General features: G+C 47.6%; 1 protein-coding gene across 6 annotated transcripts in view; it reads right to left on the reverse strand.

The window, feature by feature from the left end:
• The window catches only part of SGTB (small glutamine rich tetratricopeptide repeat co-chaperone beta), a 792,782-nt gene that overhangs the window by 173,839 nt on the left and 591,268 nt on the right, over positions 1–27,675 (reverse strand). For all 6 annotated transcript variants that reach the window (XR_011280637.1, XM_069627365.1, XM_069627364.1 and 3 more), the window contains one exon: positions 20,347–20,451. Coding sequence is in view for 5 of the 6 variants with exons in the window: in XM_069627365.1 (XP_069483466.1) it covers positions 20,347–20,451 (105 nt within the window). In the remaining variant the exon portion in view is untranslated. The remainder of the gene's footprint in view (positions 1–20,346; positions 20,452–27,675) is intronic.

The following is a 27,675-nucleotide window of genomic DNA, read 5'->3' on the forward strand; positions in this document are numbered from 1 at the left end:
AAGAAGGATGGGGAAACAGAAAGGGACATTAGGCGATTGATCCACAATGTGGCCAAGCTCTTGTTCTGCGACGACACCGTCGATGAACCCAAAATAGACAGGGCACATAGAGCCGAAGGCAGCACTAGCGGGCTACGTTCTGTCTTGGTCCGCTTGACCAATTAACCTGAGAAGATGAGAATCCAGGACAGTTGGCCCGGTACAGCTTGGCTCCTCCAGGATAACGGTCTTTTAAGATCTCTCATTGTTCACTTTAGTGAGGCGCAGAATGTGCACCTCTCTGATGAAATGTCGGGCAGAGAAGGGGGTGCGATACAGATGGGGGCTTCCATTTTCCCTCTTGTTTGAATATGAAAGTCATTACTCCAAACTGGTTACCGAAGATGACTTTCAGAGGGTCATAGCGGAACTCTTAGGGAATCCTGAGCATACAAAAATAAAGACCCGGAAGGCAATCTCAAGGGGCCAAATAGATGATGAATGCCTGGCTCAAGGAAGTTTAAAAAGCTGAATACCCCTCCTAGGGGCAACACTTGATCTGTTCTAGGGACTTGAGCATCCGGTTATGGTTGTGGGCAGGTGGCCATTAGGCCTGTTGAAAGTTTGGAACAGGGTTACAATGTGTGGGGTTTGACTGTGTTGGGTTATTCACTGAGGGTTTCTTAGGGGGTAAGAGGGTTACTAGGAACTCTGAGATTATATTATAAGAAACCAGTTGGAGAGTGTCTATGATTGGTGCTAGGTATGGTGGCGATCTCTGTTAGGAGAGTTGATTTGCGGGGGAAGGGGGTGGGTCTTATGAGGGTGTTATGGATTTTTTGGCCAGTTGGTCAGGGTATGGCTGATGGTCCAGTCCGGGGTGAAGAGTGGCACTGTTTGGTGACTGGACGCCTGGGGGCAAGAGGGGTGAGGGGAAGGTATGGGGTTTTTGGGGATTGTTTTTTGTCAAGGGTTTTTGCAGAAGGTACTGTTTGCTTCAATGGGGAAACGTAGGGTCTCTCAATGGTTTATTTGGTTTGTTTGTCAAAGTGGGCTTGAACAGCCTGTAATGGCGCTAGGGGTTAGTTATCCCTTCGCAGGTTGTGTAATTTGGGGGCGAGTTTGGGGATGAGTTCTCTCAATGCCCGAAGGGTTAATTCCCTTACGAAATGTTCACTCGTATTGAGGACATTTCAATGGACCAAGCTAGACTTGATGTTCCTGCAAGAGACCCACTAGGCTAGGGGGAGGGAACCAAGGTTTAAGGAGGTGGGGGAATCCCCTCTGAGGAGGGGAGGGGCCAAGAAATTCCAGAAAATTAATCTAGAACTCTGAGTGACAGGCTCTCTAAGATATGATGGGGTGGGGATCCACCGTTTACCTATTTGTCGCAAGTACCCAGGTCCTTCTCCCGGATAGATCTTATATTGGTAGACCTTACACTGAAAGGGCTGGTTTCTGATTTGACTGTGGTCCCGGTTCCCTGGCCAAATCATGACCTAGTTCTGGTAATCTTGGGAGATTTGGGGCATGGTATAAGGAGAGGGAGATTGTGGTGCAATGACTACTTATAGCGGGACAGGGAAATAGCTCTGGAATTATTTAGGGAAATTAAAGACTATTTCGGGACCAACGATAACATCGAAGTAAGACCCCGATTTGTAATGGAGGGCTTTAAAGCCACTTTAAGAGGGGTCTTAATACGTATTGTGGCCCAAAAGAAGAGAGAAAGGACGAGTCAGGAAGCAGAGTTGAGGGCAAAGTTTGCAGCTATTCAGCTCAGCCCAGAGGTCCCCACGGAAGCTATCGGACGCCAGAGCGAGACGCAGAGCTGCAGACGTATAAAACCCAGTTTAAGGCTCTATTGGTACATGATATTGAAAAGAAACTCCTCTTCTTGAAGCAAAAATACCACAAGAAGTGGGATAAAGCCGACAAACTCTTAGCATGTAGACTACGAGAGCGCCGTAACTCCAGGATGGTGGTTAGTATCCGGACAGCCAAAGGGGGGTATGGTTTATGACGGGGCTTTCTGAGCAACTTTATTCTTCGGAATATGATGTGGGTGAGCCACAAATAGATAGGTTCCTCGATTCAATACAGGTTTTGGGCCTATCCCGGGAGGCAGTTGCTCAGACAGATGAGCCTATAACAGTGGAAGAGTTGGTTAGCACGATTAAGGACATGAAAGGGAGTACAATGGATTCTCTATAAAATTCTACAAATGCTATTGCTCGTTGTAGGTGCCGCATTTGTCGAAGGTTTTCACAACAGGAAGGGGGGTTCCTCCCTGAAACAATGCTGGGGCAAATAATAGTCGTTATACATAAGGAGAGTAAAGATCCGACCACCTGTGCCTCCTAAAGACCAATTTCTCTCAAACACCTATGTGAAGGTCCTGGTTAAACTGTTAGGGTGGAGAATTTCGGGAGTACTACCATCTTTGGTCCATAGGGACCAGGTGGGTTTCATTAGGGGGCAGATAATGTTAGGAGGATGTTAGACCTCATGCATGTCACGCAGAGAATGGATCTGGATGTATCCTTGGTATCGCTGGACTCATAAAGCCATTCAACCCTATCGAAAGCTTTTTCTTTCTAAGACCAAGGTTCTGGGTAAAATGGGGTTTGGAGGAAATTGTAGGAAAAAGATAGCAGCCATGTATAGTTCCCCGACACCTAGAGCCCAGGTGAATGGATTGTTATCATCCCTCTTTTTACTGTTGAGAGGCACGAGTGCCCCTATCGCCGCTGTTGTATGCCCTAGCGATGGAGCCATTGGCGATTGCAGTGAGATCAAACCAGAGTATCAAAGGGATACAGTGTGGGGAGGTAGAGTTTAAGCTCTCCCTCTTTGCGGAGGACATCTTGGCATATGTGGACGAGGTGAGCATCTCCCTGCCGGAGTTGATGGCGCAAATATCACGTTTTGTACTGTTTTCTGGGTTAAAATTATTGTAGGGGTGGCCAGCAAGGGGTGCGCAGATGCAGGCAGCCTCTGCATAATCCTCCGGTCCCGAGGTCCCTGAAAGTGCTCGAGCCCTCACTTTTTTGCCCCCCCCCATGAACAGATCGGACTGGGAGGTGTGTGACCCTCCCCTGCACCACCAGTCCCAAAAGCAGCAAAACGTGGCCCGGGATTCGCTACAAAACAGCCTTGGAGTATGGAGGCGAAAACAAAAGTGAATCCCCCGCCTCAGGAGGAACTTCGTCGGTGGAGCTAATGGCCCTGCGTTCGCCTGCCGTGACCCGGAGATGACCAGGAGGGACAGAGAATGGTGGAAAAGTGATGTGTTGGGCCCACGTACCCTTCCCCATGTCTAAGGTATCTACATGACCCCAGCTGAGTAGTCGGATACGAGAGGTGCGCGGCGTCCGTGAACCCCGTGGAACAGCAGGGGCCAGCTCTCCAAGTCGACAGAGGTCGCAGCGGAGCACTGTTGCAGTACACAGCACCACGGCAGAGGTCGCAACGAGGGAAAAAGTAGACCCTCAGAAGAACTGGTGGGGAGGAGCACTTGGGGGGCAGCTGCGTTAGTGGACAGCATACGGCCCCAGACACTGTGCAGTCTCGGGAGGTCCAGGTGAAGGCCCGCCTGCAGAGCAGATTAAGGTTGGACCGCCCGACTTTAAGGAAGGGGTTTATACTGAGGGGCAAATCACCAGCGCTGCCAGACCCCTGTGCTGTAGACCTGATCCGTCCCAGGCCGACTTCCCTACACTCCGACCTGAATGAACAGCCTGGCTGGGCCGCATAGGTACAGGGAGTGAAGTGGAGTATTGGGACACTGCTGATACCATTGGGAGGGGCGAGGAGGCCTGTGCCAGTCATAACTGTGATCACGGCAGGAAAGGGTCCTGAATACACATGTTGGAATCCCCAAATTGGAGGGCTACGCTACAGTTCACCCAACAAAGGTGATTGAAAGGGAACACAGAATGGGGACAAATTACCCTACAACACAGCGTTCAGAGGCCCATTGCTCTGCGGACCGGACCAGGTGGCCCATTGGTTGTCCCAGATTCCTTACTTCTCAAAGACTGATCACACTCGGGAGATAGAATCCTGCAAGCCCAGTGGACCAGCGCAAGTGGTAGGGCCGGTCACAGACCTAAAACAAGTGGCGCGAGGAAGACCCGTATACCCCGGGAGGGGTGGGCCCCCAATCCCGGGGGTGTGTTCCCTCCTCCTGGGTCCTGGGCATAGGTGCGGCCATTTTACCAGACCTGCTGCCTAGAAATGTCTGGAGTAGCGCAATGACCAGCACAGACCCTTTGTACTGGAAACAAAGAGGAAGTATACGGCATCAAGTGGGTAACACGGAGATAGACACTTCCTTTGCTGAGGAGCAGCCTGTCTGCCATCCTGCCCTAATTCCTGAGTGGTGTGGACCCCCTACCAAGGGGCGTGTGCCCGCCACTGGGGCAGAGGTGCTGGATATGAGACCATGGAGAACAATGGGCCACAGGAGGAAGCATTGATCTAGAGGTCTCAATACCTTTGCCAAGGGGAGATAAAGCAGACGAAACGAACTGGTGACCACGCAGAGGTCGACGGCACGGTGTGTATGGAAGCGAGGCAGAGGTTGGCCACCTACAAATAAACGCCACACCATTTCGGGCCTGAGGCCCCGTTCCAGCACAAAATGGCGGCATCTGTGGAGGAATCAGCTGCAACCAAACGGGATGTGGCAGAGCTACTGGAGGAGATAAGGAACATGAGGACGGACATAGGAGGCAGGATCAATAAGATTCCGAAGAGAATAGACAAGATGGAGGAGCGGATAGAGGAAGTGGAAGGCAATCAGACACCCTCTAGTACCCTGGAAACACAAATAGACCTAAGAACGATAGCAATGGAAAGTCGGGAAGAAGAATTCCGCCTAAAGATGGACGATTTGGAAAACCGTGAAAGAAGGAACAACTTGCGGTTTTTTGGCATCCCGGACAAGGAAGGAGAGACAGAGCAGAACTTGAAATAAATGCTCCACGAAGTTACGAAATTTGTCTTTGATGACGACTCCATTGACAAGGCAAAGGTTGAGAGAATACACAGAGCAGGGGGGGGGGTCGGCCAGTGGCCCTCAGACTGCCCGGCTTCATAACTATAGCGATAAAACCAAGATATTGGTGAAGCAGAAGGGCCCAATTACCTACGGAACGGCGAGGCTGACGATCTTCCAAGATTTATCCGCACTAATCCCGGCCAAGAGAAAGATGTGCATGCCCTTGACGAAGTGGTTGTAGGATAAAGGAGTGTGCTACAGACGGGGCTTCCCATTCTCCTTGATATTGAAATGGATTGACACAAACAGAGGTTGAAGACAGAGGGACATCAGCACGTGTATGTCCGAGCTTTTGGGGGACCCCGAAAGCGAACAGAACCACGACGAAAGGGCGGACAACAGGGAGTGGTGCATCCAGGGCCCGAAACAGAGGCGAATACCGGGCTCCAGGAAGCATAGGAGAATGAACACTTCGCCCGTGGTGGACCCTTGAAAGACACGGGGTACAATGTAAAGTCTTTAATTCGAATGCAGTGGTTGTCAAGGGGTTTACATTTAGATAGGTCCTAAAATGACAGTGCCTTATGGAGGGGATTATGGGGCCATTGGAAACCTATGGGGCCTTGGCCGGTTTGGAGGGGGGCTCAGTGGTTAGGTGATTGCGTAGTTGAGGGATTGTGGAGTAGATGGTCCCTGCTGGTAGTTCGAATTCGACCTGGTGATGTTACTGGTGGGGTCGGATGCCGTCAAGGGAGGGGGCGCGGGGTGGACTAGGTCCAGGAATGGGGTCTTCTTTAAGTGTAATGCAAGTGGCAGTGGGGAGTTGGAGGATGGGACAGGGCCGCCCGGGGTGGAAAGCGAGGAGAAGGGTGCAGGCAAATGAGAATGGCGATAGTTCCATGTGCTGAGAGAGGTGGCCTTCTTAGGGTGGGTACGCTAAATGTCAACGGAGTGAACTCCTCCATGAAGAGGTTGTTAGTGGCAAGAGAATTTCGTAGAACGGGGTTGGATGTGATGTTCCTTTAGGAGACCAAATATGCCAAGGGGGAGTAAAGGAGGGTTCCTGGGAGGGGCTGGGACAAGAATATTGGGGATTCAGTGCCCTGAGAAAGGCGGGGGTCAGCATTCTTATCGGGAAAGGGCTGAAAATGGAGGTGTCCAAGGTATGGGCGGATGTTGAAGGCAGGGCCCTAATGGTTGTTGGTTCGGTACAGAATGTGAATTTTACGCTGGCCACAGTGTACTGTCCTAACACGGACAAGCAGCGGTTCCTCCGAAAGACTATCCCGAAAATAATGCTGGAGGCCTCTAGCCACGTTATCCTGGGAGGTGACTAATATATGGACAGATATTAAGCTACACAGGCAGGGAGGAGGGTCTGGAACACAGGAACCCCAGGGAAAGGGGGGTGTGGAGGACATGGAGATGTTGGGGATGTACAGGCTCAGGAATGTCTGGGGAAGTCACCACCCGAATACGAAGGGCTACACCTTTTACTAGGCTCCACATGGTACGTTCACAAGAATTGACTACTTGTATGTCTCGGGTCGGTTATTGGATGTGGCACTGGGCTCGGAGATCTCCCCCTGTTTCATGGTCCAACCATGATATGGTAAAAATAGATTTAGACGGGTCAGGTCTGCCGCGGAAAGGGTCGAGGTGGAGATGTAATGAGACACTGTGGAAGGACCCTGTGTTTCCGAGAGGAGATGGTAGAGGAAATAGGCGAATACTTTAGAATTTAGTCAAGAGGGCAGTCTTACGTCTGCAGTTGGGGAAGGCTCCGGGAAGATTGGTACACGGCCAGCTTCTTCAAATCATTTCTTCCCCCTTCTCCCATTCATGGTCAAACTCTTTAATGATATCCTACAGACGGGGGAAGCCCCTGAATCATTCCTGCAGGCATTAATCACGGTGATTCCCAAGGAAGGTAGGGATCCCAAAAGTTGTGGATCCTACTGACCGATATCGCTTCTGAATATTGGCACTAGGATTTATACGAGGGTACTGGCGGTGACACTGGAAACATATGCCCCGTCTAAAACACCCGGACCAGGTCGGCTTTATAATGGGACGACAAAGAGCCGATACGATGCAGAAAACTCTGCACTTAATCTACGAGTGTCAGAAAATGGGGGGAGACCTGGCCCTTCTTTCAGTGGATGCTGCAAAGGCGTTTGATCGGGTGGAATGGGGATTCCTGGGAGAGGTTCTGGACAAGATAGGGCTGGAGTCTAAGCTCAAGAAGGGGATAATGGCTGTGTACATCTCACCCAGGGCATCAGTGGCCGCCAATGGAGCCTACTCATGGTGGTTCCATCTAAGCAGGGGGATGAGGCAGGGTTGCCCCCTTTCGCCAAAGGGCGATGACGACAGATTGGTCCCATTGGGAGTAACAGTTAGAGGGGAAACAATGCGATGTCTGGGGATTAATCTCACCAGGGAACTGGGGGACCTATTTGTAGCTAATTTCCCTCCTCTAGTTGCTGGTTTGAGGGCCGATCTGGAAAAGTGGGGGAAATTTACCATATCTTGGCTGGGATGACTAAACGCCCTGAAGATGGTTTGCCTCCCTGAATTTGTGTATGCGTTGCAGATGCTCCCGATCCACCTTCCTGAGTCCTTTTTTACGTGAGGTGAAGGGGTCGATGCTGAAGTTCTTATGGGATGGCAAGAAAGCGAGAGTAGCATACAACGTCCTTACACTGCCCAAAGATTGGGGGGGGCTGCCTAACCTGAAAAAGTACTATGAAGCAGCAGAGCTGAGGGTCCTAATACCCCAATTGCGAGGGCAGAAGGGGGTTCAGTGGGTGGATTTGGACAACAATAATCTAGCCCCTTCCAAAGAAGTGGAGTGGCTGTGGATACCGAGAAGGAAGCTCCTACGTAGGGTCAGGGAACATCGGATTTTGGGCACCATATGGGAGGTGTGGCGGACATGCAAGGAGTGCCCACATGGCCATCCCCGCTGAGCCATATATGGGCACCCAGGGTTCGTGAGTTTATACCAAACCCAGACAGGTTCCAAGCTTGGTTCGAGGCAGGGCTGGAGAGGGTAGGCCAACTATGGAAAGCGGGCACCTTTATTTCAATAACCGTCCTGGGAGAGACACTGGGTATATGTCCCCTTTCGGTCTTCCACTACCTTCAGTTAAAAGGGGTCCTAACGGATGAGAAATGGAGGGAGAAGATTCAGAGAGACCTAACCCCCTTCGAAGGGCTCCTAGACAAATGGAGGGGAACGAAGGGCCTGATCTCGGCTATGTACAGTGCACTGGTGAATGCTGGGAAGGGGACAACTGAAATTTTGAGTCAAAGGTAGGAAAGAGACGCAGGGGTGAATACAGACCCTGAACCTTGGGGGAGAATATGTAAAGGGGCCTCACAGGTCTCCATTGCCAGGCAGTACAAATGTCATGCCATTAAGCTGCTTCATAGATGGCAATATGACCTGCTCAGGCTCTCAAAGAGGTTCCAATCGGCCAACCCGGAGTGTTGGCGCATCTGGGGGCAGCAGGACCCACTACTGGCATATGTAATGGGGCTGTCACCGCATCAAGGTGTTCTAGGACAAAGTCTTGGGCTGGATAAAGGATCTCGATGGGATCCATCGTAGTAATACGCCTTTTCTGATTCTATTTGGGATAGAGGAAATAGAAGGTGAATTCACTAGGTTGCCTGGGCTCGCAGCCCCCCTTATGCTGGCCGCAAAGGCCTGTCTAGTTATCAATGCAAAGGGTCTAAAACATTGGGTAAGAATGAGTGGATTAATGTCGACATAAAGATATGTACAATGGAGAGGATAACCGCTGCGCTCCAGTGCCGCACAAAATAATGTGGGGTGAATTCAAGGCAAAATATGTGAATAAGAACTAAAAGAATGGGCTGTATAAATGGCCAACTGAGAGCCTACAATTATTGGAACCCCTGAGAGGGGTTAATCCAATCTAGGTAGGACTCGCCCAAGCTGGATACTGCCGCACATTGGTGGAAGCCTCCCGAGAGGCGGCCAAAGTCATAAGTAGAAGGTCAGACAAAGAAAAGGCACCTTACATGCCACAACCAAACTTTATGCGGACTGTTATTTACGCAGAAGAAGACTCCGCTCAATGGGGGGGGGGGTGAGGGGTCGGGGGTTCGGGTGAAAAGCCGGGAGGGGTTAGGGTGTGATTTTGGGGGTGGGTGGATAAGAGGGGAGTATTTGTATACCAAAGTTGTTGCCCAGTTGTTGTTGTTTCTGTTGTCTTAAAACTTAATAAAAGAAAAAAAAAAACATTAATGTAGACAAGTCCATGGTTATGCCGATCCGGATGGGCAGTGCTGGGTGGGATATTGGGCCAAGTCTGTATGGAATGAGGATAAAGAAATTGTCTATGTGGTCATTCTTTTTCTCGAGAGACCTCACTAAATTGAGCAAAGTTATTTTTTGACCTTGCGATGTGCGCCATAAAGCAGGATCTCGAACGGTGGGCGCTGTTGATTATTTGATGGTACTGTCTATAAAAATGAACATCCTCCCTCGCTTCCTATACCTGTTTACACCATTGCCTGTTGTTCTGCCGGATAGTTTCTTTCGGATTCTCCAGGGAGCCTGTGGTAGATTTGTTAGGCCAGGTAAAGCAGAGGCGAGACTATTTGTAAATTGAACACTACAGTCACAGGTTTAAACTCAGACAATGAAATGGCATCCTTCCTCTAAGGGAGTCACAACCAGAAGTAAATAAGGAATTTAAACACAAACTGATGGTAAAATTTCTTGAACATATTTGAAACTAGTCAGCTTAATTGAATGTGAGTGACATTCTGACTGACTTAGTTTCTCTTTATTTTGTTTCCCTCTTTTCACTGCCCATTACAACCCTTCCTTATACCAACCCTCATTATCGGTCTCTTTGCATTTTATATTATTTTTCATATAATATTTTTCTTTTATCCTTCACTGTGCATGTGGACAAACGTATTAATTTAAATATTACATTTTTGTTTCTATGTGATGATACTTACATACATAATTAATTTCTCAATGAACAATGATGTGTACGATCACAATGCAATTCTATAGTATTTACCCATATTTGATAAAGGCGATCCAGCCAAAACACGTGTCACTGGGAAGGGCACCTTGTTAAATGTGTGATTAAAGACTTTGTGTATATTATACTAACTTGCGCAAGTCTCTGCGAGTCACTCGATTCTGTATAATTTTAAAATGTTACACGGATGGCATAGAGACCCACTTAGGCTCTCGACATTTTTCCATAGCTCTATCCTGCTGTGTCCCAGGGAGTGCGGGCAAATCGTGTCACACTTTCATATGTGGTAGTACCGCCCAAAGATTCAGGTCTATTCAAGTGAACTTTTGAGCTGGATGAAGGAAGTGATGAGGGAAGTGCTCCTGTTGAGGCCTATCCAGATGCTGCTGGGTGTCTCCCCTGAGGATAGGGAAGAAACAAGGTGTCCCAAGATGTGGGGGAGGCTATGCTACAGGCAGGGAGAATCACAGTAGCTCAGAATTGGAAAGCACAGGAGTCTCCGGTGAAGTCTTATTGGGAAGCTACATTTAGGGATATTTTTGTCCTGGAAAAGCTTACAGCAATTGTTAATGATCGACTGGGATCCTTCCTGGAACAGTGGGGACCGCTGTACGGAAATTGAGAGTTCAGAATTTGAAGCGTTGAGGAAATGACAAAGTTAGCAGAGGTGGGAGTGACTGGTTCAAAGAGATGCAGAGCTGAGGGTGTGGGAACAGTTGGGGGTTCTCTAGGGATAGGGCCTGAACGGCCACACCCGAGGCAATGCCCCTTAGTGGTACATGGTCGGTGGACCATTGATTACATGGAGGGCAGGGAGTGGAGGAAGAGCATAACCGGCTATACAGAGACCATCAGTTGAGCAGAAGTGACAGGACCTAAGGTTTTCTTTTGGGGCGGGGGCGTCCTTTTTGGGGGTTAAACGTTGGACTGTAAGACTTGATTTATTTGATGTATATGGTCAATACTTTAATAAAATGTAAGTTTAATAAAGAAGATACATTATCAAACAAGGTAATTGTGCAAGTCTGGGAGAGGGCAGAGAGCTATGAACAGAAGCCCTGGCGGGAGAGTATACCAGGCAATGACAAGTGTGTGAATACAAGAAGCCCTGGCAAGAGAGTATACCAGGCAATGATAAAGTGGTGAATACAAGAAGCCTGGGAAGGAGAGTATACCAGGCAATTACAAGTGTGTGAATACAAGAAGCCATGGCAGGAGAGTAAACCAGGCAGGCACACAAAATGTGCAAAAGTTAAAAAAGTACCGGGAAGAAATATCAGGACTAGAAAATGGGTTGTGTTAACCAGAAGAGAAGTTGCAAAACCCTGGCAGGAGAGTATACCAGGTATCCTGAAAGAGACACAAGTACAAAACCAGACAGGTTTGTGTATCAGTGTTGTTGCTGGTCAAGAAAGGCACAAATAACTGATACTTGTGATAATATCAGAAAGTAAAGAGGAATCCAGGGGAAGGGAACCACCCTCTGGAGCAAGGATCTTTATCCTTGAAGAACCTTTGTGTTGCAGCTATTTATTCTTCCCTTTTGAACACTTTTCTAAACCACCCAAGGCTAAAGACATTACCATCTTCCCCTTAGAACTTTGGACACAGACAGTTTTGTTTTGGACATTCTGACACAGACAGATCCTTCGTTTTTGGTTTAGGTAGGGAAATTCCTCTTAGGGCAGGGTCATAGAGGCATTTTCCCAACCTCTTATTTTCAATAAAAGTCTTTAACCAAAATCATGGCTCACATGTGTCAGCGTTTCGTTCCAGACTCCTCAAAAAACCATACTCAGATGAGGAGTTGTCCGACAACTCCGTGGACTAGATCAGGACTGACAAAGACCCCACCTCCAGGAACGTGTACTCGTTGCTACAATCGATGTCGAAAGATCTCTCCTCAATCAAAAACGATGTGCTAGAAATGTTTCAGCCTAAGCACGATGTATTCCAGGCTGGATGAAGCAGAAGGCTGCATCTCTACACCACAGGATGAAGTACACACTGAAGGGAGAAGATCAACGGCTCATCAGACAAATTAATTTACTCTGATTGCTTGGATGACCAAGAATCTACAGAAAGACTAAACAACATAGAATTCCTCAGAGGGCCATTGGTTGCCGAAGGGTGAGCGTTGAAGCCATTCATACTAAAGCTCTTGGCCTCTGCACTACAGCTGGAAATACAGGATCAGATGGAGATAGATAGGGCCTATCAGGCCTTGATACCATGACCGGATCCTGGTACATCTCAGTGATGAATCTGGACAATTCGTCCCTTTTCCCCAGAAGGGAGCCACCCCCTTTGAGGCTAGGAAGGTGATCCTGCTAAACAAGACCCTCTCTAGGGGTCTGGGCGAGTGGGACCTCACTGGGAGTGTCTCCCCTCTTGGGGACAAAGACTCCCATTCCACGATGGAACTCACATTCCAAACCTCTTCTTCTTATGTTCTCCAGTAAAGACTATATTCAACAAAGATCCTTCACTGAGCCTGATCACGAGTTGGGGCGTAGTCCTTAAATGCGGCAGTAACGGTGTTACCGCTGCATTTAAGGGACGCCCAATCTCGAGTCTTCTATGACTATGGTATTCAGGCGGTGTTCAGCACTACCTGAAGTCAATAGAGACAAAGGGCCTCATCACGAGTTGGCCGGTATCCCGGCTGGGATACCGCCCAGCTTTATTTGCGTTAGCGCCCACCCATCCAGTTGTATTACCGCCAGAACAATGCCAATTTTCGCACATTTTACTGCACAGTAACACCCAATGGGGAATGGGGAGTAACAGCGCCCAACCAGTGATCCGGCGGTAATATCGCTGGATGGGTGGGCGCTAACGCAAATAAAGTTGGGTACCGGCCAACTCGTGATGAGGCCCTTTGTCTCTATTGACTTCAGGTAGTGCTGAACACCGCCTGAATACCATAGTCAAAGAAGATGAAGACAATTCTTGTTGTTACAATGACGTGTATGAAGAGAGAAAGTTTCCCCACAGAGGGAGGTGAAGAACCGCTATGCAGAGGCAAGCCTCTGTAGCAATGCCGTCCTGGAGGGAGCAGAGCCAAATCGAGCCATGGGGCCAGCGGCAACATGTGTGGAGAGACCTGCTAGCTGGAGGGTGGACAGCGGGGGCCTTGACTGAGCAAGAGGCTCCAGATAGGGAACGAGACTCGACGTCTTCTCTGGTGGTGCGACCACTGATGAACAGTGGTGGGCCTGGGGCCCTGAAACAGATGCTGAGACCAAAGACTGGAGAGGAGCTGGGATCGCAGAGTTCCAGCGGAACAGGCGCTTGTCAGGTGGAAGTAGCACTGTCCGGAACACAGCTGCTGTTGATTTGGAGATGCCAGGAAGTCCTGGAATTGTTGGTTTCACGGCATACGGAAATCGAGGCAGTTACAGAAGAAGTGGGAAAAAGTTACAAACATTGCATGTCACGGCTGAAGAGCATCTAAGAGTATGGGAGTCTAAGCAAGTTTACCGACACACACACAACCCTACGAAAGCAGAGGAAAGACATTATGTACATTGCATGTCATGCCTGGAAGTGCGGCCAAGAGTATGAGAATTTAAGAACGTTTACTGGGCACACAGCCCCACGAAAACAAAGCGAAAAGGTTATGACCCTTGCATGTCACAGCTGGAAGAGCTGACAAGATTATGAGAATTTAAGAGAGTTTATAGGGCACATGGCCTCACGATAACAGAGGCAAAGAGATTGAAAATTGTATGCCAAGGCTAAAATAGCTGATCTGGCTGGTGAATATTGCAATTGTGATATAAAGACATCCACGAGAGAACCACAGGAGTCCGGTTAAATCCCAATACCCAAAGGTGGGAGACAGAGTTGTCTTGCCAAGTCATCCTGAAGAGATGTGGACATTTGAAAATAAAGCCTGAGAAGAATTTCAGCAGAAACAGTTTTCTTTATAAAAGTGTCGGGGAGGGGGAACAATTACAGAAGATAATTATAATTTCTACAAGGGACTCTATCTGATGTTTTTGAGCACTCTGAAGGTTGTATTGTACTAGTATTGCGGCCTGCACAAAGGCCGTACAAAGGCCATGTTTGCGCCTGTTAGCGCAATGGTAGCGCACAGGCGCTGCACCTTATCTACCTCTCCGGCTCCACTGAGACTCTCACGGTAAGGCCCTAGGGGCATTTACTGCAGGACTCATATCATTATACTGTACCTGACCCGCAACTTTTGTAATATTGCATCTGCCATTCCAAGTCAGTTGCTGTTGACGCTATGCCTAAAACCAGCTTTCATTGATAACCTGAAATGCTTGTCCTACTGATCACTGCATTCCAGCCCGCTAACTAACTACTGCTCTGCCCACTAATGTTCACTATGCAACGACACTTGAACTATGCCTGTATACGTTGCACTGTCCATTACCTACTAGGCCCACATCTGACGCTAACATTAGGATATCTGTATAGCCGAACTCCGTTGTGCCTCACAACTTGAACTTGAGTCTGTTCGCCCACAATTGCTACCAGCCTTAGCACATATGTATTGCCTAATTTTGTACCTACTTGCCTGTGCCTTACATTTGCCTCATACATGACACTCCTTTTGTGCCCTGATTGCTAAAATTGAATTCAGATGACCCTTTGCCTATGCACCCTGCTAGTGACCTATGCTTTTGTGCCTTGATTGCTAACATCGAATTTAGGTGACCCTTTGCCTATGCACCCTGCTAGTGACCTATGCTTTTGTGTCCTGATTGCTAAAATCGAATTTAGGTGACCCTTTGCCTATGCACCCTGCTAGTGACCTATGCTTTTGTGTCCCGATTGCTAAAATCGAATTTAGGTGACCCTTTGCCTAGGCACCCTGCTGGTGACCTATGCTTTTGTGTCCTGTTTGCTAAAATCGAATTTAGGTGACCCATTGCCTATGCACCCTGCTAGTGACCTATGCTTTTGTGTCCTGATTGCTAAAATCGAATTCAGATGACCCTCTGCTTATGCACCCTGCTAGTGACCTATGCCTTTGTGCCTTGATTGATAAAATCCAATTTAAGTGACCCATTAGACTAGACCTTACGCTACCGGACAACAACTACACTGTACTAGCCCTATCTTGCCCAATATCACAATGTATCTCCATGCGCTTTATACCGTGTTACTGAGATCAATACTGCACATCTTGAACAGCCAATACCTAACCATGCTACCCAATTTACCAGCACTTGAGCCCGCATATAACCCATACACATTAACTGAAATGACCTCCACACCTTGCCCTGTTCTCATGAGGAACCTTAGATTACGTGCCAGGCTCCCAAGGCTCTATGACCTTCCATCTAAACCAGCCCACAATAAGGTGACTAGGAATCCATCCCTACACACTCTTCAATTGAACAGTAGACTCCACCGTGAGCCTATCCGTGACCAGAAAAGTACGCACGAATCTGTGCCACCACCCCTAAACCCAGTAGATCTCAGGACTAAGGGTGCACTAATAAATGCCCGCTCCATGGTAGCCCATGCATCAGACATTGCCGACCTGCTACACAACGAAGACCTGGACTTCTTAGCGGTCAACGAATCGTGGCTTCACCCCACAGCAGGCCCTGCAATTATGCTAGCGGTACCAGATGACTACACGCTATTAAGACTTGATCGTACCACCTCTAGAGGCGGAGGTCTTGCCATCATAGCCAAAACTAAATTCCCTATTACAATTGAATCACCCACTAATGTTAGCTCCTGTGAATCTCTAACCGCCAAGTTAACACTATCTAATAATCAATCCATCTCCATTCACCTTATCTACCGACCACCGGGCCCTCTAAGGTCATTTGAAGAATACCTCACAGACATCTTATCAAACAATCTTAAAAACTCTTCACAACGCGTCTTACTAGGAGACTTTAACCTAGGATTTAGCGACCCTGCAGACGCCAATGCCAGTACTATCAATAACACCCTAGAGGAACTGGGCTTCACCCAGAAGATCACTGAGCCCACCCATATCAAAGGGAGAACTCTGGACTGGCTAGCTGTGCACAACTGCCCAGTCCTAGTCTCTGCCATACTTCCACAGCCTTGGACAGACCATTACTTGATCTCGTTCACCCTAGAGGCAACCCCAGCACAAGCTAACAGCACAGCTCCAGCTGTCCAATCCCGAAATAAAAAAAACATCACCCCCGAAAACTTGATCCCGCTAATCACACCAACCTTGAATGCCATCCCGGATCCTACAGATCCACTCACGATGGTGGACATCTATAATAAAATCATGCTCTCATCCCTTGATGCCATAGCCCCTTTGAAGCTAAAAAAGAGCAAGCCCCGGAAACACATCAACTCCTGGTTTTCGCCTCATCTTAAAGCCCTCAGACAGGAAAAGCGACGCTGTGAAAAAATCTGGCGATTTTACCCCTCAGAAAATAACAAAAAAAACTTGAGCAGTCTAGCTTCCCAATATAAAAAAGAAATTATATTGGCCAAACAAACGTCTTATAGTACGCGAATCTCACAAGCTAAATCTAACACTAGAGAGCTTTTCACAATACTTAAAGAGGTTTAATCCCCGATCCAAGTGCCCGACTCGTGTATCAAAGATAAAAACTGGTGCACGGGCATACAAAATGCCCTAGCGAACAAAATCTCCTCCCTTAAGACTAAGATAAGCATTAAAAAAGAATCTCTGCTCTCCTCTACTAAGCCGAGTACTGCCTCCCATAAAAAGGTTCACCTGACTCAATCATCCCCCCAGCGCACAACCCCCCCCCTTAATTTCCATAAAGTATCCACCAAAGAGGTAGAAAATACTATTCTCACCCTCAAACCTTCAAATTGCCACGGAGACCTATGCCCCGCTCAACGGATTAAGGATGCAGCCCGTGATCTCGCACCATTTATTACCAAACTAATAAATGCGTCTTTCACATCAGGCACCGTACCTAATAATTTAAAACAGTCCTGGGTCCTCCCTCTGCTTAAAAAACCGAATTTAGACCCATCCACTCCAACTAACTACTGCCCCATTACCACAGTACCGTTCCTTCTTAAAATCATCAACAAAATAGCATACCACCAGATCCAACATTACCTTGAGCACTTCCATCTCCTAGGCGTCCGACAATCGGGCTTCAGGCTACAGCATGGAACCGAAACTGCACTTATAGATCTCAAGGCACAGATAGACGAGCTGAGAGACCAGGGTAAGACAGCACTATTGCTACTCCTTGATCTCTCTGCGGCCTTCGATCTGGTCGACCATGAGATCTTGTGCAACCACCTACAAAAAGCTGCCCACTTCTCTCAAAAAGCAACCAATTGGATCCAATCCTTCCTCAATAACCGCCCGATGAGAGTCTTCTCATTGTCAGCAGCAGCCGACCCTACACCTATCACTTGCGGCGTGCCTCAAGGATCTTGCGTCTCCCCTACACTTTATAACATCTTCACGAAGCCCCTTTTCGATGATCTAGACGATCTCGGTATCGCCTACACTAATTACGCCGATGATACCCAGATCCTCATCCTGTTGTCGGGGGATTACGACAAGGATTTGGCCTTCGTTAATAAAGTGTACCTCATCATCCATGCATGGATGGCCTCACACGGTCTATGCCTGAATGATGACAAGACGGAACTCCTTATTCTAGGCTCTACACACTACCTCAACAAGCTGGGGCACAAATACTCATTGTTCATAATTGACGATAACAAGATCAAGGTAGCTAAGGAGGTTAAAACCCTCGGCTTCTATCTAGATTCCACCCTTACCTTCAAAAAACAAGTGAATGCAATGGCCTCCGCCACCTCCTACACTTGCAAACTCATTAGGGCAGCCAAACCCTTTCTCTCCCCCTCCAACTGTACCACCTTGGCCAGGGCACTGATCCTATCAAGTTGGACTACTGCAACGCTCTATATGTAGGTTGTAACAAATATATCTCAAATAAAATCCAAATCCTCCAAAATAATGCCCTTAGACCGGCCCTCAGTATCCCGAAGAAAGCCCATATCTCAGATTCCGGAAGATCTGTCAACTGGTTATCCACCAAGGACAAGATATTCCTTAAATCGGTATCTCTGATTCATAAATGCCTCCACCAAGCAGCCCCTCAATACCTCATCGCCAGATTTACTAGACCCACCCTTTCTCGCCCCTCGAGAACGGCCAATTCCAACCTCCTTCTGGTGCCCAGGTTCAAACGTACAATGTCTGGAGGCAATAGCTTTCCAGTAAAAGCAGCGCAATTCTGGAACTCCCTTCCTCCCACCTGCAGGGAGGACCTACCCTACCAACAGTTCAGAGCAAGGACTATCCACTGGCTCAAATCTCTCGACTCATAATGACCTTCCGATGCCCAGATGCGCCACTACCCTGTGGCTCCTTACCTCATTGAATGTAAATATGTATATAGTATTGCCTATAGTGTATATGTTCTACCCTTCCTATTTGGCGTGATACGTCCGGCACTGTAACCGCAGCTGGACCTCACCCTACTGTATGTAACTAAGTTTTGCAACCCTCTTGCTGCCTTTGCGCCTGGCTACCCCTGGGTTTGGTGCGCATTATAAATAAATACAATACAATACAATACAATACTCTTTCCCCATTTGTATGACCTCAGTGCGCTTTGTGGTTGCAATGCCCTCAGTGACAGCAGTCAATGTGTAGGAAGCTCTAAGAGTTTAGATTAAGAGATGCTTGTGTGCATTTTCGCCGATTTAGGACTTGGGTGGCTGGCTAGGCTCCAGTAAGCAGCCCAGAGGTCAGGCACATGGGTGGGCGCTGTTGGTGGTTCAGGAAAGAGTGCTATTGCTGATGATTCGATGTTTGCCCAGCTTTACCAAATTTTATTTTCGTTGGTAGTCTCTGTATGCTCGTGGCAGAGGTGTGAAGTACGTCAGGGGCTTCAGTGTGGACGGCTATGTGTGCTGCTAGACCGGAATGGCATAGCCATAGCTGCATTCTATGGTGCATGGATGGATGGCCGTGCCTGCGGCCTGGGTCCACAGACATGGTTTAAGGTATACATACCGTATGGTTTGATGTAGTTCGGCGGCAGCGGTCTTTTTCTTTGTCCAATGTGGACAGCATGGTCTCGTTATTCGTGGTCTCTCAGGAGCGAAAGTCTGAGCAGCGGGGTGAGTCCAGAAGGGGGGAGGGCATGGGGGTATGAGGAGGACGATAGGTGGAGAGGGAAGACAACTGTGAGGGCAAACGTTTGTTGTGGAGTGCCTTTGCGAAAGCAAAGGGGGAGGAGGCGTGCCTAACAAAGGGTACTACAGTAGGAAATAAGGCACTTTAGAATCTGGATTTTGGGATGGGGTAACAATAAATGGTTGAATGCAGTGGCACCTGGATTTGGGAACAGCTGGGTGGTGGGAGGGACGCCTTACTGGGGTACAGCAGTAGACACTAAATAGATTGGCATCTAGATTTGTAGGCAGTGAAGTACAGTGGTACCTGGGTTTGGGACACCTGTATAATGGGAGAAAATACCTAATGGGTCTTTCAGCAATCAAATACAGTAGCACCTAGGTTTTTGGCACCTGGATAATGGGAGAAATACCTGATGGGTCTTTCAGTAGTCAAATACAGTAGCACCTAGGTTTGGTACCCCTGGATAATGGTAGAAAACGCCTGATGGGTCTTTCAGCAGTCAAATACAGTAGCACCTGGGTTTGCGGGCACCTGAATAATGGGTGAAAAAGCCTAATGGGTTGTTCAGACAGTCAACTACAGTAGGACCTAGGTTTGGGACACCTGGATAATGGGAGAAAAATACCTAAATGGGTCTTTCACTCTGGCACAATATTACAAAAATCAGGCTAAATATGAGGTTTGGCTATCTGGCACAAACGGGCTACATTACGAGGTATGGCTATCTGACACAATCAGGCTAAATACGAGGTATAGCTATCTGGCACAGTCAGGCTAAATGCTATTGGAGACAGGAGATATGATAGGGCCAGACAGCCTAATGGGGGACGGTGATTGCTAGTGACTATGTTCAGACCTAATCTTCATAATTCTGTCTAGATGTGACGCAAGCTAGTATTACAGTTGTCTAGAAGTGACGCAATGCTAATCTTTGCAATTCTGCCTAGAACCCGCTTCCAGAACTTCCACGAGCCCCTTTGAGTAAACATACATCATTATTTTGCCTCTCAGCTGGCACAAGTGCTATTAGAGAGACAGATCTAAAAAAGGAAGCATCCATTTTGGTAATCAATATTAACTTTGGAAAATGTATTGAAAGCAAGAAACATTTGCCAGAAATATGGAGAAGTGCCAGAAGCATTACATAATGCCAAACGCCTCTTGAGGAGCACTAAAAAGCTTACCCCATTCTTCCGTAGGCCTTGCTGTAACTTGGTTCTATTGATATTGCTGTCTCACAGTCTCTTATTGCTTCAATGTACTTGCCCAGTTTGCTATAAGCAGCTGCCCTGAAAGGAACAGAACACATATTTGTAATACATAGCGAATTCATTTGCATTTCAATCTGTAGTACTCGAGCTTTTCTGAAAATCATCTCATCATCAGCCAGCGCTGATAGTTAGTGTGCCTTGCCGTCCATCAAGCAATAATGTTACTCTCCTCTCAACATAACCACAACCTATTTTACCTTGGCAATGAATCTCTACTTCCTAATTCACTCATCCTAAAACCAATCAACAAGATTTGTTTTTAAGAGTTCTAGGTATAGGAGCATGTATATGGGTTAACCCTGAGATGCATCCATTTTAACTCGGCCGCAGACTGGTCTCCTGCCAGGGCTAAATGAGTTGGAGGAACGCGGCTTAATCAGGGGTGGACTGGCCAATAGGGAACTCTGGAAATTTCCCGGTAGGCCTCTGCACTGTGAGCCTCTTATGTGGTAATCTATTTTAGTACCAACTGTTCTCACAGTAAAAGGATTGGCCTTGATGAAAATGTGTAATATGGTGCCACTTTGAAAATTATTTCCATGGCCTCTTTTGGTTCCCAGTCCACCCGTTTCAAGCTTCCTTGTGCACACACAAAGACACACAATATTAGTCAGGTGCATGCCCCCTCCTGTGCCAAACTCTCCTGCCATCATATGCCCCCGTGTGCAACCAATCTCAACTAACAATGAACGTGCCTGGCATGCTTTTAATGTTTGTACCACTGTCTGTCTGACCATTCCCTCCAGCCTCTTGTCTGATCAGAGTTCTTAATTATTACTTACAGTGCCACAGGCTCCAGCATCTAGTTCATCAGCGATGGAGAACCCTGCGAGAGGAGGAAACTGGGGTGCCCAACACAAGTATCATTCCTTCAACACCATCCAGACTAAAGGCGGGAACACTAACTTCCATGGGCTGCAGGACACTGACGTGCGCAGCAGACGCAAACGAGACCAGGCCACAGAAGCTCCACGAACAGAAAGGGGGCAGGGCCAAATGGGGTTTTTAAAACGATGCGCCAGTGTAACCCGGCCTTCGGGGAAAACATAGGGATAGAGGGACCACATCAGTTGGGTGCTAGTAGGGACAAACGGGATGGGCGAGCAAGCAAAGGGAGGCTCGAGTATAAAAGACCCGTGCTCGCAAGCGTGGATGAAGGGTGTTTGGGTGAGGGCAGGAGGAGTGTTGGACGCCTGAGAGACCAATGGGAGGTCCAAGTTACAGCCAAGTGCTGAAGGTTTTCTGGAGATATTGGAAAAGTGTAGGCAAGGTGTTGTGTGTGAGAGATAGTGGTGAAAAGCATGAGGGAATGGGATGGTTGTTGTGATTGTGGTTTTTAGGATGAGGGTAGTAGAGAGGGAGGGTCTTGGAGATAGGAGAGAGTGAGAGTAGGGGGTGAAGACAGCTATTAGAAAGCACGATTCGTACAGAAAGAAAGAGGGAGTGAAATAGAGCGGAAGTGAGAGGATACCAGTGTAGAGGGGGCGTTTGAAGAATAGGAGGGAGCAAGAGGAGAGAGAGAAGGGGGGATTGTGAGAAAGATTGGAAAGGACAGAGAGGTGAAGAGAGACAGGAGGAAGTAATAAAAGAGCAAGAGAGAGAGCAGGGAGGAGAGTGGGAAAGACCAGGGGAGGGAGAGAGAAGGGAGAGCAGAGGGAGTTTTAGGAGATAAGGAGGGAGGAAGCAAGATAATATGATGCAGAGGGAGAGAGGGGGGACAGGAGAGGAGAAAGAAAGAAGGAGGGAGTGTAAGCAGAGTAAGAGAGGAGGAGAGGCAAGAAGACAGAGAGAGAGAGACAGCGAGAGAGAGAGAGGGCGAGAGAGAGAGACAGCGAGAGAGAGAGAGAGGGGGAGAGAGAGAGAGAGAGAGAGAGAGAGAGGGGCACATCTGGAAAATCATACTGTCTGGAATCAACAGAGTAGGGTTTCCTTACAAAAATCCCAGAGGTAGGAAGACAAAAAAGGCTTTGGCTTTAAGGCTCTCATTTAAATGGCTTTAAGGCTGTCATCTGTAGTGCAGGCTAGTACCAGATAGTATGTGTTACCCATCACCTGTCTTGCCTTACAACTGGCTGGGGAGTATGGAAGCCTGGGCTAGGGTGGAGGGAGTCCATGGATGGGTTGTTCAGGGCAAAACAAGGGACTTGCATGATACTGGCCTTCCTGTATTATATCATCAGTGAAGTTGAAATCTGACTATGAAATAACTGAACTACCTAACCAAATTCTTGATTGAAGCCATCTGTGACAATGTGTTCGCACACTAGGGAATTCAACAGTTTGTTGCACTGTGGGTGCAGCAGATGCCACTAGGGACTGGGTGGTGTACAGTGGAATGTTGGAAGGGCCTGGATCATGATGGAAGGGCCTGGATCATGAAGAAGCTTGGCCGGAGCACTGTAGTGCTATGATTGGATGTGAAAAGTAATGGCAGTCGCCCAAGAGGAAAATATGTGAAGCCCCAGACCCATGGAAAGGGAAAACAGGAAAGTCTAGGTGTGAAGAGAAAGATGAGTGGATCGAGAGAACCTGTCCTGGAGAGTTCTAGAATGGGATTAAAAGAAACAGTAAAGAACCAACAACTGTGGGGAAAAAAAGAGTTGTAAATGGGGCAGAAGGCCAACAACACAGACGTGGCAATACTCACACTGGAAGGCACCTAGGGGGAAGCAGCTGACACATTCAAGAGGACAACCAATGTGAGAGATTACTTAACTACAAGAGGCCAGGATGTATTATATGGAATCAGACAGACTAGATTGATGAGTGTCCGCATCATGTTCTACTATTGTTAAAAAAAAAATAGCTTTACTGTAAGTCATCGTGATTGTATTTTCTGTAAGAATGGAAGACCCAGAAGTGGATCCATAATGTACCCACTTGGATTCATTGTAAAAATGAGTTTGTAAATTAGTCAGAGTGGTAATAAACAGTCCTGGTTTTCTAGCCCTATTCTTTCACATTAAAGCCTGTGCATCTGAATTGCAGTAATCTTGAATAAGACTAAATTAGTTATTAAATGAGGTGTCTAATGAAGGTGGCAAAAGTTATACCTCAGAACAGGGTCCGAAATGGAAACGTAGGAAGTGCGTAACTGCATGCTCATTGGTCCTCTGCTCATCTTGCTCTGGAAGTGTTGTTTGCCTGACTGCCTCTCAACTGTTTGTTAACCTCTCACTTACCCAGGGGTTAGTTCCAGATGCCTTGAAACTATCGGTTGTGTCCCCGCTGTTGAAAAAAGTTAGTTTGGACCCTGAGGACTACAATACCTATTGTCAAATTGCCGGTCTTCCTTGGCCAGGTAAAATATTGGAAAAGGTAGTCGACAAACAATTTCAGGATTACGTTGAGGGCCAAAGCTTGCTTCATCCCTTACAATCGGGCTTTCGCCTCTTACATGGGACAGAGACAGCACTGATGGTAGTTTGAGACAAGATGCTACAGGCAGGGGATGCAGTTAAACTCTCCCTGCTTGTGATGCTCAACCTATCCGACGCATTTGATACGGTAGACCATGGCATTTTGTTGGACCGTTTGAAAAATCTTGTAAATGCGGACCCATGCGCGCTACAGTGGTTTACATCATTCCTCACTGGTTGTCAACAGCGTGTCCAGGTTGGAGGTTTTCTTTCAGAAATCCTCCTGCTGTGGTGTGCCGTAGGGATCAGCGCTATCCCCACTCCTTTTCAACATTTATATTTGTGCCTTAATGAATATTCTGAAGATATATTAACTCAGATTTCATTCTTACGCTGATGACACCCAGCTATACATTAGGCTCAATGATGTGGAGGAAGCTCTTGCCCTGGTCAGTAGGTGCTTAGAAGAAACAGGAATGTGGATGGAAGAAACCTGGTTACAACTAAACCCCAAAAAAACAGAGGTGATTCTGTTTGGACCAAAGCACCTTCTTGAAAGAAATAGATGTCCTCCTCCACCCCAGTTTCTGGGAACTAGCCTTAAGTACTCTACTAAAGTAAAGAACCTGGGTTGTATTTGGCAGAGTGACCTGGGATGTAGTGCCCAGGTCTCAGCCAAAGTCCAATCGTTTTTTTTTTTTACAACATCCGCCTTTTGCGTCAAGCACTACCCTACGTTCCTTCTACTGATCGTGATGTGGTCGGGGCGCTAGTCAATGCCAACTTAGACTATTGCAATGGACTTTTGGCTGGAGCGCCGAGCAAACAGATGCATTGCCTTCAACAAGTCTAGTTGGCAAAATGCGGGTGCAAGGCTGGTTTTCGGTGTAGCTAAGAGCACCCATATTTCAGGTCTCCGCTGATCGCTACATTGGTTAGCGGTGAAAGACCGGATTAAATTTAAAATCGGGTGTTTGGTCTACAAATGTTTATATGGATTGGCACTAGTCTACCTGATTAATAAACTGAAGCGCTATCGACCTACTCAGACCCTTAGGTCTTATGATCAACTCCTTCTTGTTATTCCTAGGACAAACTGTAGATAAAGAGGAGATCAGTGTTTTTCAGTGGTTGGACCTAGACTATGAAATAGTCTTCCTTTGAGCCTAAGACAGGCACTTTCTCTGCTAAGTTTCAGAGCAGGTTTAACAACCTATCTTTTCAAGTAAACTGGGTGACTGTGGTCTCGTTCTGCATCCTCTTTTTCTGATGTCATTTTCTCCAGATCAATGTTCTCCTTTCATTTTATGGTACCATCTGGGCCAGGATTCGATAAAGTTCGTTGTCAGCGCGTTACAAAAGCTTCAAATTCAAATTCAACTGTTCAGCCATCTTGGAATGGTATTAACTCATTGTATAGATACATTATAGTATGCCTATTACATCCCAAGTGCTTCCATTTATGATGCATTTTCCAGATCCTTTGACCAAAAGACAGCCTTTCTGGTTTTCTTTTAATTTCCACCTTGTTTCTTGCATACCTGACACCAGGGAGAAGGGCATTGCAGTGAGAAGCGTGCACTCAGGCCCAGACAGCACAAAGAAATAACACTGGCAAGAAAGCCAGGGAGGAAGAGTGCATAGGAGACCGAACGCTGGTTTAATGAGCAGACAGAGGAGAAGGAGAATTTCTCTAATGTACAATCGAAAGGAAGCCCAGTAATCTACGGGTCTGCTACCGGGGGCAGGGATGATGCATAAGAAGATTCTCACATTTCACACTCTCATTGTTTTCATCCAGTCATTAACAGTGGCCGCTGTCTGTCTCATCCAGGATTTGTCAATCATTGTTCTTGCAACCACTGAAGCCATGGCTAACACTTTCAGATTTAGTTGGGAGGGTGAACATCGCTAGTAGCCAGGCTAAAGGCGTGTGGCGTGGGCACCCAGGAACCATTCTCCCCATTATAGCAGAAACCCCCTCCCAAAACGACTGTATGTGTGGACAGTTCCATACTATATGTACAAAGTCTGTATTGTCCCTGTTGCACACTCCACTGTTCTGTCTGGGTAAAATTTGTGCAATCGAGTAGGGGAAAGGTAGAACTGATGCAGGAATTTAAAGTGGATCAGGCGGAACCTGGCATTCATGGAGATCTCCCTGGTTATTTTACAGATGTATAGCCGTGTCTCCTCTTGGAGGGGACCCCCCAGGGAGCCCTCCCACCTAGCTCTGTACAGTATCCCGGAAGCGGGTAACACGGATCTCATTAATTTATAAAGGGCAGACACTATATTCGAGAAGGTAGGTGGGTTGGTCCCAAAGTGTGTCAGAGGAGACGGGTCGGGGGCAGCTGGGAAGTTTGTCCATACACCACAAAGTGTTTCCCGCAGCCTGTAATAAAATAGGAGAGATACCGCATTCCAAGTACCACAGCTCTTAAGGAGACCCCACTGTATAAATTGCCCATCACGCAAAATGTCCCCTAGAGAATTAACCCCTAGTTTCTGTAGCCGATTCTTAAAGGACTTCTCAGAGGTAAGAGGAATACTGTGTATCCCAAATATTGCGAAATCCGCATGGTAATTTCCTGTGTTCCCGGCCCCGCGTGTAGGCTGTCCCATGCCATGCGAGTTACTTCCGAAGGTTGGATCCCCATAGTTTGCCTGTCACTTCAAGTGGGTGAATTACTGCTTTATTTAGCCTGGCATGGGGGGCTTCCGCGAAAGGGTGTCACCACCAGACCGCTTATTGGAGTTGGGCAGCTAAATAATAGGCATACATTTTGGGATAATCCAGGCCCCCCGAGCTAATAGGGGAGAGATAATGTTTCAAGTGAGGCCCGAGCGTGACCATCCACCCAAACCAGTTTGATCAACATAGAGCGCACACGTTTCCAAAACCATGATGGGGGAACCAGCAGGACGTTGTTGAATATATACAACATTCTGGGCACCACCACCATCTCTGCTAGGGCTAGTCGGACAGCCTGGGATATTGGCAAACGGATCCAGACCTCTACTCTACGTTCCAACTGAGAAAGGGTTGCTACATGGTTGTCTTCGAGCAGCAGGGTCGGGGATGTGGAAACCATAATCCCTAAATATTTCATCCCCCCGGGGGACCAGCGAAAGTCATTGCCCACATCAGTAGGAGAGACAGAGGGAGTCAACGGTAAGATCTCGAACTTAGTCCAATTAATGCTTAGGTCAGAGAAGCCCCCAAATTCCATAATTTTCTGCATCAACGGTTGAAGATTCTGTCTGGGATTCTTAACGTACAGCAACATATCATCTGCATAGAGTGAGATAGTGGAAATATGTGATCGTAGCTGTACTCCCCTATGAGAATGGAACTCCCTGATAGCGCATAATACTAGGGGCTTATTCACCAGGGCAAATAGAATAGGGGAGAGTGGACACCCCTTCTGCGTCCCTATAGTGGGGTATATAGTCTTCGAAGTCTGTTGATTTAAGAGAATTAATGCCTGAGGGGAGGTGTATAAAAGACAGATCCATTCTATGTATCGTAGCCCCAGTCCAGACCTGCGAAGCACCTCCAACAGGAATGGCCACTCAACGGAGTAGAAAGCCTTTTCCGCAACCAGGGCCGCGACTACTATAGGAACTTCATTGTTGATGTTGTACATCATGGAGAAGAGGCGGCGTAGGTTATTCTGCATGGACCTGCCCGGAATAAAGCTGGCCTGATCCGGAGAAACCATCGCGTTCATATGGGGGAGAAGCCTGTGCGCAAGCAGCTTAGCCAAAATGTTATCTGTATTGACCAACAAAAGGGGCCTATAGGAGGCACAATTTTGAGGATCTTTATTGGGCTTGAGTAACAATGTGACTACCGCAGTCCTGGTGGACTCCGGTAGCA

The sequence above is a fragment of the Ambystoma mexicanum genome, chromosome 6p (assembly GCF_040938575.1).
Source record: "Ambystoma mexicanum isolate Mex_15411 chromosome 6p, UKY_AmexF1_1, whole genome shotgun sequence".
Classification (NCBI taxonomy): domain Eukaryota; kingdom Metazoa; phylum Chordata; class Amphibia; order Caudata; family Ambystomatidae; genus Ambystoma; species Ambystoma mexicanum.